Below are 13,486 nucleotides of genomic sequence, written 5' to 3'. Positions count from 1 at the left end.
TCCTTCCGTAAGGCAATCAAACAAGCAAAGCGTCAGTATAGAGACAAAGTAGAGTCGCAATTCAATGGCTCAAACACGAGACATGTGTGGCAGGGTCTTCAGTCAATCACGGATTACAAAAATAAAACTTGTCTTGCTCCCAGACAAATTAAACAACTCCTTTGCTTGCTTTGAGGACAATACAGTGCCACTGACACGGCCCGCTACCAAAGCCTGTGGGCTCTCCTTCTCCGTGGCCAATGTGAGTAAAGCATTTAAATGTGTTAACCCATGCAAGGCTGTCCTGCCCAGACAGCATCCCTAGCCGCGTCCTCAGAGCATCGTCCATGACTGCGTGGCCATGCACGCCTCCAACTCAATCATCAAGTTTGCAGACGACACTACAGTGAAATTAGGGCACGAGTTGCCTTCCAGAGAATTACCAACAACGACGAGACGGCATACAGGGAGGAGGTGAGGGCCCTTGGAGTGTGGTGTCAGGAAATTAACCTCTTACTCCCCAATTTCGTGGTATCCAATTGTTGTAGTAGCTACTATCTTGTCTCATCGCTACAACTCCCATACGGGCTCGGGAGAGACGAAGGTTGAAAGTCATGCGTCCTCCGATACACAACCCAACCAGCCGCACTGCTTCTTAACACAGCGCGCATCCAACCCGGAAGCCAGCCGTACCAATGTGTCGGAGGCTACACCGTGCACCTGGCAACCTTGGTTAGCGCGCACTGCGCCCGGACTGCCACAGGAGTTGCTGGTGCGCGATGAGACAAGGACATCCCTACCGACCAAGCCCTCCCTAACCCGGACGACGCTAGGCCAATTATGCGTGGACTCTGATGTCACAGCTGGCGCTGCAGTACAGCGCCCTTAACCACTGCGCCACCCGGGAGGCCTCTTTCTAAGTTTTTAATGGAGATTTTCATCTCTGTCACATATGGAACCTCTCTCATCAGGTGCACTGTTTAGAATGGTGTTTTCCCTCGAATTGCGTTATGGCAAATGTTTGAGAGTGACGTTTTATTAGCTGCTTCAGTAATAGGAGTTGCATGTTCTGTTAAGATTAATTACCATAATCTAAATGCGATTTCTATCATTCTGACCACTGTGGACGGACGCCCTAATGCATATGGGTCCGATAAATTTCTGAAATTGCCTATTAGGCCTAAATTAAAATCTTTCGGGTCACGTTGTATGGCATCACATTTTCCTAAATCCTGGTTGACTGACAATCTGAACCAGGTTGCAAGTTGAAGCTTTTTCTTGAGTGGCTTGATGAAAGCCAACATTTAGGTCAACCAGAAAATATACCTCTCTGTTGATATCACATACATTATCAAGCATTTCACACATATTATCCATATACTGAATATAGCAACTTCCCAAAAAAATAAGCTTTAGGTGAGTCAGGGGAACTTGTAGCCATAGTACTTCAGCAGCATTTGACATGAGCTTCTCTCTAAGCCTTACAGGAATATGACTCTGATTATAAACAGCAATACCTCCTCCATTGACATTCCTGTCTTTTCTGTAGATGTTATAACCATATATTGCTAGCACTGTATCATCAAAGGAATTATCTAAGTGAGTTTCAGAGATAGCCGGTATATGAATGCTTTCTGTTGCTAGCAAGTTATCGATTTTATGTTTCATACAGTTGAAGTCGGAAGTTTACATACACCTTAGCCAAATACATTTAAACTCAGTTTTTCACAATTCCTGACATTTAATCCAAGTAAAAATTCCCTGTCTTAGTTCAGTTAGGATCACCACTTTATTTTAAGAATGTGAAATGTCAGAATAATAGTAGAGAGAATGATTTATTTCAGCTTTTATTTCTTTCATCACATTCCCAGTGGGTCAGAGGCCACCTTGCTACATACACTCAATTAGTATTTGGTAGCATTGCCTTTAAATTGTTTAACTTGGGTCAAAAGGGTGGCCTTCCACAAGCTTCCCACAAAAAGTTGGAGGCATTTTGGACCATTCCTCCTGACAGAGCTGGTGTAACTGAGTCAGGTTTGTAGGCCACCTTGCTTGCACACACTTTTTCAGTTCAGCCCACACATTTTCTATGGGATTGAGGTCAGGGCTTTGTGATGGCCACTCCAATACTTTTACTTTGGAAGTATGCTTGGGGTCATTGTCCATTTGGAAGACCCATTTGCGATCCAAGCTTGATGTCTTGAGAAATTGCTTCTATATATCCACATAATTTTCTTTCCTCATGATGCCATCTATTTTGTGAAGTGCACCAGTCCCTCCTACAGCAAAGCATCCCCATAAAATGATGCTGCCACCCCCATGCTTCACGGTTGGGATAGTGTTCTTCGGCTTGCAAGCCTCCCCCTTTTTCTTCCAAACATAACAATGGTCAATATGGCCAAACAGTTCTATTTTTGTTTCATCAGACCAGAAGGCATTTCTCCAAAAGTATGTTCTTGTCACGACTTCTGCCGAAGTCGTTGCCTCTCCTTGTTCGGGCAGTGCTCGGCGTTCGACGTCACCGGTCTTCTAGCCATCATCGATCCATTTTTCATTTTCCATTGGTTTTGTCTTGTCTTCCCACACACCTGTTTTCAATCCCATTCATTACCTGTTGTGTATTTAACCCTCTGTTTCCCCTCATGTCTTTGTCAGAGATTGTTTATTGTCAGTGTAGTGTTTTTGTTGTATAGGTGCGCGACGGGTCTTCGTACCCATATTTGTTTATGTTCTTTTCCTGTTTAGTGTTATGGAGCATGTTTTTATGACATTATTAAAAGACTCCATTTTACACTCCGTTTGACTCTCCTGCGCCTGACTTCCCTGCCACCTATACACATATGCCTGACAGTTCTTTGTCCTCATGTGCAGTTGCAAACTGTAGTCTGGCTTTTTTATGGTGGCTTATTCCTTGCTGACTTTCAGGTTATGTCGATATAGGACTCGTTTTACTGTAGATATAGATACTTTTGTACCTGTTTCCTCCAGCATCTTCTGTTTGTACAGATGAATGTGGTACCTTCAGGCATTTGGAAAATTGCTCCCAATGTTGAACCAGACTTGTGGAGGTCTTGGCTGATTTCTTTTGATTTTCTCATGATGTCAAGCAAAGTGGCACTGAGTTTGAAGGTAGGCCTTGAAATGCATCCACACGTATACCTCCAATTGACTCAAATGATGTCAATTAGCCTTTCAGAAGCTTCTAAAGCCATGACATATTTTTTTGGAATTTTCCAAGCTGTTTAAAGGCACAGTCAATTTAGTGTGTGTAAACTTCTGACCCACTGCTATTATTGTGCTTTTCTGGGTTGCTTGATTGTTTTTGTTGATTTACTTGGAGGCTTATCAGAGGTAGACATGACAGTGGTGTTTATATTTGAGTTGATAGTGCAGGGTGAACTGCTCACAGTGGGTTTCCTACTACGTCAAAACGTATCAGTGCCCTTCAGTATAACGTTGGGTTATGTATGTAACCTTGGTTCTCTGAGTGGAGTATCGGTCACCAAACGGCCTATGGGAACTCCTTCCCCTTCACTCAATGTGATTGAGATGCTTAATATCAAAGATGTTTACAGTCACGCCACAGCCTTAATGTACCCACATGACCTGTCATTATAAAAGGCGGTGTGGCGTGACATACTGTCTTTTACTTCACTCGAACACCACGGAGGTGGAGGAACGATATGAAATCTTGGCGATCCGTTTCTCTACTTAGAGAACCACGGTTACATCTGTAACCCAATGTTCTCTTTCGTTTTCATGATGGGTCGCCTACAACCTATGGGAGAGGCTGTACCAAAGAGTTAGTTCGGACAACAGAGTGGGATCAGTCCATGGGACGTCCTTTTATCCATCACAGGATGCAACAGAATATAATTACCCAACAGGGTAACATAGAATTTTAACTGTGGTATACAACCTTATACACAAGCAAGCTGTAAGCTAGAACTTACAACATTCGGCTTCAATTGGCTGCAACAGCACCAAGAGTGGAAGACCTCTGTATAGAACATTCATTTCACTGATGGTTGATAAGTATCATGATGGTTGATGAGTACGCTCACTTATCTGGTTTGAGAGAGCGTGCCATGTCCAGAACCACAGACCCCGCTGATGGTGTGGACATAACATTGAGTCTGTAGAACCTCGTGAAAGTAATGGGTGTGCCCAACTTGAAGCAGCAGAGATAGAGTCCAGGGAGGCCCCTCTGAACAGGGCCCATCAAGTGGCCGTACCCCTGGTGGAGTGTGCTACCATGCCGTCTGGAGTTGGTTGGTAATCCAATGTGCCAGTCTCTGCTTTGAGACAGCACTCCCTTTAGTGTTCTCCCCATAATCCACAAAAAACTGTTGTTTGCGCCTGGCAATTCTACCATAACCTGTTCAAAGGCACTTAAATATTTAGTCTTGCCCATACACCCTCTGAATTTTACTTTTAAACTGAGATGCTAGTTCTAGGTCCCAAGAAACAAAGAGATCTGCTGTTGGATCTGACAATTCATCTTGATGGTTGTACAGTCATCTCAATAAAACTGTGAAGGACCTCAGTGATACTTTGGACCCTGATCTCTCTTTTGGTGAACATACCAAGAATATTTCAAGGACAGCTTTTTCCATTTTTGTAACATTGCAAAAATCTGGAATTTATCGTGAAACCCTAACCCTAACCCTACACCACAGAACCAGTGTGCAAATAACGGATTTTCACAGTGTGTCTCAGTGTATGCTTCAATTGCCTCAGTATCGGCTAAAAATGATTTGAGAGAAAGTTATTCTTAGCATTGGCTCTGACCCGTTGTGCTTCGGGGTCGAGGCTCCCGCCTAAATATGTATCAAGTTCCGGGCTAAATATGAAATTATCTGACTGGCACAGTCAAGTGTGGATTGTCAGTCTCTGCGTTGGTGAACTCGGTCAAGCGAGGATTGGTAGCCTACAGCACCGCTGAGCTCCATGATCACAGAAAAACATAAGCATCATAATCACATAGCGTGAAGGTGAAAGAGTTCTTATAGGCCGTTTGGCGACACATTACAAAATCGAAAGAGAGGCCTGAAATCATTGGCCACTTTTTGGAGTCTTTCAGAACTAGAATCAGTTCTTTAAAATCCAGTTTCAGCAGTTCCGAGCTAGCCCTCCTAATGTTGTTTGACCCCACATGGACTACGACAGCGTCAGCTCCCGGCAGCTGTCGTAGAACGGTATAAAGCAGCCTAGTAATGTCCTGTCCTCGTGTTCCAGGATAGCAGTTTTTTTGCCCCCGGGAACTGAGATGTTTCTCACCATAGAGCTGCCGATGATAATGGCTGGTGAAATGGCAGAGTGAAATGGCAGAGGAGGTCCGGCGGTTTTTGCGCCTCGAGCCGGCCGCCAAACCCATTGTGGCTGATGGAGGAGCCAGTGCCTCAGACAACCTCCTATAATTTGTACACTGCAAATTGACCACAACTAAGCCTAATATTGTTGTATAGTAATAAGTAGTATCATATTGTCTTTACTAGCTGTTTGCTAGTTTACATAGTGAGTTTGAAAGAGGAGCTTTGGCCTAGAAACATGATAATTCAATGAATCAAAGACGATGTTCACTTCTCTACAACCACACAGTATTACACAAGAACAAAGAGTTTTTACAAATGTATTTTTAGATATAACCTAACAATGTTTTTATGTGAGAAATGTTACAAGTTACATTTATATTTATCTGAGGGCTATGACATAACTTAAGCTTATTTCAGTTGTTGTTGCTGTGTGGGCCAACATGATTGATCAGCATAAAGGCCGATGACTTACACGTATTTTAAACGGAACACAGAATCAAGAACCATAATATGTGGATCAGTTATATCTAAAGCTAGGAATGTGGAGTCCTATCAAGTGCCTTTACAACCATAGTAACCTGTGTATTGTGTGTCATTCATAGGCTTTGCATGTGTACACTGGGAGGGAAAACAGATACTTTTAGCACAGATACTTTCGCTTGCCTGGTAGAACCAGCCTGATCACGTGATGGCTTACATTTTATTTCACTTGACAAGTGAAATTAAACTATACGTGAGCGGCATTGGTCAGTCTGCTTAACTAGGCTATACATTTGCTGGAAGAAAAAAAGATTGTAATAAAATGTTTTGAGAGGGCTTGTGCCTGGAGCGGATCAAGGACACCATGATGCTTTTGAATAGTATTTAAATGTACTGTATGTGAAGATCGTTACACGGAGTGGAACATGGGAACCCAAGAGCAGACTCAGACGAGGGGACTGGGATGAAGTAACCAAGGTATTTATTAAAACACAGGGGGAAGATGGAGTGCAGGCCAGGGGAAGCTTGGGTGGGTTGCCGAAAACCAGGTGCGGAGGCTGATGCTGGAGAGAGAGGGGTTAGGACAGGGTAAGCAGGTCCGGAAGGGAATCCAAGGGAGTAGTAGAGTGGGGAATCCAGGACAGAGTAGAGTGATGACGAGACGTGGAACTGGAGACAGGGACCAGGGTCAGAGCGAGCGGAACTATAGTGGAGAGGAAAACAGCGTCAGGCAAGGAAACCAGGCACAACAGGCTAACAGGATCTAATAGTAACAAACAGCTAGCCGCGTAGATTGACTGCTCTGACTGCAGCACACCTGACTCTTTCCACACAATCACACACAGAGAGAGAGAGAGAGAGAGAGAGAGAGAGAGAGAGAGAGAGAGAGAGAGGGGAGGGGGGGGGTATTGGGGAATGGCGGCAGGTCAAGGAGACACAAGATGAGCAATAGAGGGCTTTGCAGGAGCAGATGTGACAAAGATGCAATATATGGTTAGCAAATGTTGCCAAAACGACTTGGTTTGATTTTTAATATGTACAGTTTTATTGAAATATATGATTGGTTTTTCAAGGGCACTCTTCCCTCCTAGATCATTAGAATTTGGAGAAATTAAATGGGACATAGCATAAACAAGAGCATAGTGACATGATCGACTCACCAAATGCAAAGGAGGCAGTCACCTATCAGCTCTGGCTTTGTCAGACAACTGAAAGCAACGACTCCCATGATATTACACAAAGCCTAGGAAAGACGTTAAAATAGCATTTTATAATTATTTTATCTTTCCAATCAAAGTGGTTGAGGGTTACACAATGTACTTACTGTATTGGTATGCACAAATGTGTCCTCTGCTCTTCACTCTCATGCTTAAATAAAGATACTGTATTTCAATATCAAAACGGGATTATTTTTATTTATCTGCTATTTTACCAGGTAAGTTAACTGAGAACACATTCTCATTTGCAGCAACGATCTGGGGAATAGTTACAGCGGAGAGGAGGGGGATGAATGAGCCAATTGTAAACTGGGGATTATTAGGTGACTGTGATGATTTGAGGGCCAGATTGAGAAATTAGCCAGGACACCGGGGTTAACAAGCCTACTCTTACAATAAGTGCCATGGAATCTTTAATGACCTCAGAGAGTCAGGACACCTGTTTAACATCCAATCCGAAAGACAGCATCCTACACAGGGCAGTGTCCTGGGGAATTGGAATATTTTTTTAGACCAGAGGAAAGAGTGCCTCCTACTGGCCCTCCAACACCACTTCCAGCAGCATATGGTCTCCCATCCAGGAACTGACCAGGACCAACCCTGCTTAGCTTCAGAAGCAAGCCAGCTGCTGGCAAACTATGTTTGTAATAATGATTGAGTTTCTCCAAGTAGATGATTACAGCTTATGTGTTATTAAATGTATTAGTTAAATGTGACATACCACAGTTTTCAAACATCCTTCAGAGGCATTTCTCTCATTGTAAGTCACTCTCACCCTAAATTCTATAGACCAGGGGCTGGTCTGACTTGAATTTCCCTTCCTAACTAGCCCATAATGTGTCTTGTGAACACTTTATTAGTTTATTTGAGCTTTTCAGACAGCAAATAACAAGGATCCCTCTGGTACTAATATTACTACTACTATGGGACTCCCAATCACGGCCACTTGTGATACGGCTTGGAATCGAAACAGGGTCTGTAGTGACACTTCTAGCACTGAGATGCAGTGCCTTAGACCTCTGCGCCACTCGGGAGCCCCACAACTCTTACCTCAGCAGATTCGAGAGGGTTAAATTCAAGAAAGCATATGGTCAATAAACAGGGGACTAACCATCCTAGTCCAAGACAAACTTCCCCAGGGTTTCCTTGGGGTTAAACATTCCCTATTGTTATCCTGACTCCCAATGTTTGCTACTGAAATTGAAAAAAAAAGATGCTTTGAAAATAAAGCCTGTGATCAATTGATTGAATCAGGTGTTAGAACTTGGCTATAACAAAAGCATGCACACACTAGTATGTCAATGGAGCCCATACAGATGGAAAGAGGTCTCATCTTTGTATCTGTGCCATTATGGTGTCTGTGACAGCACCATTGAGGCTCCATTTTAAAGTAGTCAATTTTCTTCTTCTTTTGTGTTTGGAAAAAAGTGTAAAGCTAATATAGGTGATTTACAGTGCTGGAGTTGTGAACCAAATCTTGTGTGTCATTTATTCTGGCCACTATGGCAATGATATACTGTAGCTTAAAGACATTTACAAACCATAGCACCCAATTTGAAGAAGAAGACAATGATCTGATCGTTCCCAACCTAAATAAATCCCCACCCAGTTGAATACTTTAAAATGGTGAAAGCCCTCAACTGCAATGTACTTGCTAAAATGGGTTATATCCAAGTTTAGTCCTCCAACTATCTCTATGATGGGGTTCTGTTGCCCTCTGAAATACAGTAAAGTCACCGGCTATCCAACGTTTGAAAACAATTAAATGTCTTGAATGTAGCCCTTACCTCACTCAGACTGAGCTCTGCCCCGCCCCAGAAGCAGCGGGCTTGGTCAGGTGTTCCGAGAACCAACAACGGGCGTAAACTTTTCCCTTGGAACATTAATCGTATTTAATTTTACGTTCAAACATAAATCGATATCGAGCATGCTTAGACGGATACTTCAAATGGTAAGATTCCAGAATCAAAGCGGCAGGCGTACAGTTTATATGATACCAAGTCGCTTTCCTTGTGTTGCACAGGCCTGCGCTCTGTGTCTGTTGTCAGCCAGTCAGGCCGACACAACAAAACGGGCCTAGCTAGCATCAAATGTCCACGTATATAAACTACAGTCAGTTTGAACAGTAGTAGACAGCTAGTGTGTTGGTACCGTGGAGATAAATATATGGTTGGTACAATGTGCTTACTAGCTCAGTTTGGCTTATGGCTAATGTTAAAATGTAGCTAGCTAGCTAGCTAACGTTACGTAAACTGCCCGGCTAGTAGCTAACGTTACAGCGACCTAGCTAAGCTTTTTGGAAGATGCCCATGGGCATGGCTAGCTAACTTGTTCGCTCAAATGGTAACTTTAGAACAATTACCTATCCAACGACACCCATTAAGTAGACCGGAACTGTGACCTTTTGGTAAACGGTTTGAGGGAGACCTCTTAATTTGTCCACTATCTTTGGTTAGCCTTCTCGTTTTAAGTTACCGGTATGCAAGTAGCTAGTTAGCTTGCTAACAAACATGCAAGCAATGAATGGCTTATAACGTTACATGGCAATATCAGGCACTGCTGCTGAATCAAGGCCAAATTATGTGTCATAAGACATTGACAGTTTACGAACTCCTTTCTTTCGCCAATTATTTGTCCTGTACATGCTTGCCACCAAAACATGAGATAGTTAGGTACACTGGTGAAATCAAAGCTATTGAGTGTTGTAAAAGTTAGCCCCATCCCAACACTTCCTGTTGCAGTGTTCGTGAACAGCTCGTTGTTCATGCTAAACCACAGATACACATTCATTCATAACATATATTTATATATAGCCTACTTGTTAGTCACCATAACAGTTTTGGCCGGTCATTTGCTAAATTCTGTCACATCCAGCATTTCACTTTCATTTCACATTCGGTCGATTTTCCCTTTCCCCTATGGAAATGGATAATTCCTCTTGAAACCAGGATAAAAATGATTCAAGCTGCAATATGTACATTTTTGGGTGACCTGCCAACATTCTCATAGAAATGTGAGTTATAGAACTGTCATTATCATTGAAAGCAAGTATAAGAAGTTGTAGATCTATGCGCTTCCCGTTTTTAAGTTTCGTTTTTCATATTTTACTTTCGTTTTTGTACACCACCTTCAAACAAATTAAAATACTATATTTTTGGCTATGGAAAATATATTTCAGATGTTTAGATGGTACAATGATCCTCTACGCCAGTGGTTCCCAAACTTTTTATAGTCCTGTATCCCTTCAAACTTTCAACCTCCAGCTGCACCAGGGTCAGCACACTCTCAAATGTTGTTTTTTTGCCATCATTGTAAGACAGCAACACACACACACTATATAATACATTTATTGAACATAAGAATGACTGAGTTTTTGTCACAACCCGGCTCGTGGGAAGTGACAAAGAGCTCTTATAGGACCAGGGCACAAATAATAATAACAAGTTCTCATCTACAACTGCGACCTGGCCAAGAATTAAGTAAAGCAGTTTGACACCAACAACAACAGAGTTACACATGGAATAAACAAACATACAGTCAATAATACAGTAGAAAAATTATATATACAGTGTGTGCAAATGAGGTAAGATAAGGGAGGTAAGGCAATAAATAGGCCATGGTGGCAAAGTAATTACAACATACCAATTAAACACTGGAGTGATTGATGTGCAGAAGGTAAATGTGCAAGTAGAGATACTGGGGTGCAAAGGTGCCAGATAAATAGATACAGTATGGGGATGATGTAGTTGGATTACTATTACAGATGGGCTATGTACAGGTGCAGTGATCTGTGAGTTGCTCTGACAGCTGGTGCTTAAAGCTAGTGAGGGAGATATGAGTCTCCAGCTTCATTGATTTTTGCAGTTCATTCCAGTCATTGGCAGCAGAGAACTGGAAGGAAAGGCGGGGCTGAGATAAGGCAGGGATTTACCAAGCAGAGACTTGTAGATGACCTGGAGCCAGTGGGTTTGACGACGAGTATGAAGCGAGGGCCAGCCAACGAGAGCATACAGGTCGCAATGGTGGGTAGTATATGAGGCTTTGGTGACAAAACGGATGGCACTGTGATAGACTGCATCCAATTTATTGAGTAGGGTATTGGAGGCTATTTTGTAAATGACATCGCCGAAGTCAAGGATCGGTAGGGTGGTCAGTTTTACGAGGGTATCTTTGGCAGCATGAGTGAAGGAGGCTTTGTTGCGAAATAGGAAGCCGATTCTAGATTTAATTTTGGATTGGAGATGCTTAATGTGAGTCTGGAAGGAGAGTTTACAGTCTAACCAGACACCTAGGTATTTGTAGTTGTCCACATATTCTAAGTCAGATCCAGAGTAGTGATGCTGGACGGGCGGGCAGGTGTGGGCAGCGATCGGTTGAAGAGCATGCATTTAGTTTTTACTTGCATTTTAACGCAGTTGGAGGCAACGGAAGGATAGTTGTATGGCATTGAAGCGCGTCTGGAGGTTAGTTTGTCCGAAGAGGGGCCAGAAGTGTACAGAATGGAGTCATCTGCGTAGAGGTGGATCAGAGAATCACCAGCAGCAAGAGTGACATCATTGATGTATACAGAGAAGCGAGTCGGCCCAAGAATTTAACCCTGTGGCACCCCCATAGAGACTGCCAGAGGTCCAGACAACAGGCCCTTCAATTTGACACACTGAACTCTATCAGAGAAGTAGTTGGTGAACCAGGTGAGGCAGTCATTTGAGAAACCAAGGCTGTTTAGTCTGCCAATAAGAATGTGGTGATTGACAGAGTCAAAAGTCTTGGCCAAGTCGATGAATACGGCTGCACAGTAATGTCTCTTATCAATGGAGGTTATGATATCGTTTAGTACCTTGAGCGTGGCTGAGGTGCACCCATGACCTGCTCTGAAACCAGATTGCATAGCGGAGAAGGTACGGTGGGATTTGAAATGGTCGTTAATCTGTTTGTTAACATGGATTTTGAAGACCTTAGAAAGGCAGGGTAGGATAGATATAGGTCTGTAGCAGTTTGGGTCTAGTGTCATCACCTTTGAAGAGGGGGATGATCGCGGCAGCTTTCCAATCTTTGGGGATCTCAGAAGATACGAAAGAGAGGTTGAACAGGCTAGTAATAGGGGTTGCAACAATTTCGGCAGATCATTTTAGAAAGAGAGGGTCCAGATTGTCTAGCCTGGGTGATTTGTAGGGGTCCCGATTTTGCAGCTCTTTCAGAACATCAGCCATCTGGATTTGGGTGAAAGAGAAACGGGGGAGGCTTGGGCGAGTTGCTGTGGGGGGTGCCGGGCAGTTGACCGGGGTAGGGGTAGCCAGGTGGAAAGCATGGCCAGCCGTAGACAAATGCTTATTGAAATTCTCTATTATAGTGTATTTATCGGTGGTAACAGTGTTTCCTATCCTCAGTGCAGTGGGCAGCTGGGAGAAGGTGCTCTTATTCTCCATGGACTTAACTGTGTCCTAGAACCTTTTTGATTTTGTGCTACAGGATGCAAATTTCTGTTTTAAAAAGCTAGGCTTAGCTTTCCTAACTGCCTGTGTATATTGGTTCCTAACTTCCCTGAAAAGTTGCATATCACGGGGGCTATTCGATGCTAATGCAGTACGCCACAGGATGTTTTTGTGCTGGTCGAGGGCAGTCAGGTCTGGAGTGAACCAAGAGCTATCTCTGTTCCTGGGTCTACATTTTTTGAATGGAGCATGCTTATTTATATTCAGGCATCCTCTACTGATGGGATGAGGTCAATGTCATTCCAGGATACCCCGGCCAGGGCGATTAGAAAGGCCTGCTCGCTGAAGTGTTTTAGGGAGCGTTTGACAGTGATACGGGGTGGTCGTTTGACTGCAGATCCATTAGGGATGCAGGCAATGAGGCAGTGATCGCTGAGATCTTGGTTGAAAACAGCAGAGGTGTATTTGAGGGCAGGTGTATCACATTTTTATTTGGTGTACCCCCGGCAGCATAGCGCGTATCTACACTATACTTGCTTGTTTTATCTCACAAACTGAAATTAGGCGAACTATTAAAATATTAGCAACCAGGAAATGGTGGAGCTATTTTGGCATAGTGCGTTTTTACATGTATGTAATCCATTAAATGTTCATTTGGAGGAAGGATTGTTGACAAATGTTTTACATTTATATCTAAAAGCATATTTGAGAAATAATTAACAAAAAATTGCATATTATATACATGCCATTTTTGCCTTACCCAGGCCTCCTTTAATTAAGACTCCCTAATGTTTAATCTGTAGGTGCCACAAAAAAAATTGTCATATGAAGCTCTACCACTTGCTCTGGAATATGAGTAGTATTTTGTTTTCAATAACAATTGTCTTTTATTTTTCAATATTCATAAATTAACATATAAACATGAATATTGAAAATATACTGTTTGCGATTTGGCAAATTCTTCTATATATTGTTGAACTTAATATACTCTACGGGCATATCAAAGTTACAAAATGTGATCTCTGCTACTTTTATTAAAGTTATGGCCCACTTTTTAAACAGA

At 42.8% G+C, this 13,486-nt stretch overlaps 1 protein-coding gene across 2 annotated transcripts in view; it reads left to right on the top strand.

Moving 5' to 3' along the window:
• Nucleotides 1–8,810: 8,810 nt before the first annotated feature.
• Nucleotides 8,811–13,486, top strand: part of LOC139373680 (early endosome antigen 1-like) — a 48,309-nt gene continuing 43,633 nt past the window's right edge. The window contains exon 1 of one of the 2 annotated variants that reach the window (XM_071114526.1): nt 8,811–8,942. In XM_071114526.1, coding sequence (XP_070970627.1) covers nt 8,919–8,942 — 24 coding nt within the window. In that variant the 5' untranslated portion in view covers nt 8,811–8,918. The remainder of the gene's footprint in view (nt 8,943–13,486) is intronic. The other variant, XM_071114533.1, reaches the window with a different exon arrangement.

The sequence above is a fragment of the Oncorhynchus clarkii genome, chromosome 2 (assembly GCF_045791955.1).
Source record: "Oncorhynchus clarkii lewisi isolate Uvic-CL-2024 chromosome 2, UVic_Ocla_1.0, whole genome shotgun sequence".
Taxonomy (NCBI): domain Eukaryota; kingdom Metazoa; phylum Chordata; class Actinopteri; order Salmoniformes; family Salmonidae; genus Oncorhynchus; species Oncorhynchus clarkii.
The sequence above is the reverse complement of the archived record's forward strand: the minus strand, read 5'-3'. Positions and strand labels throughout refer to the sequence as shown.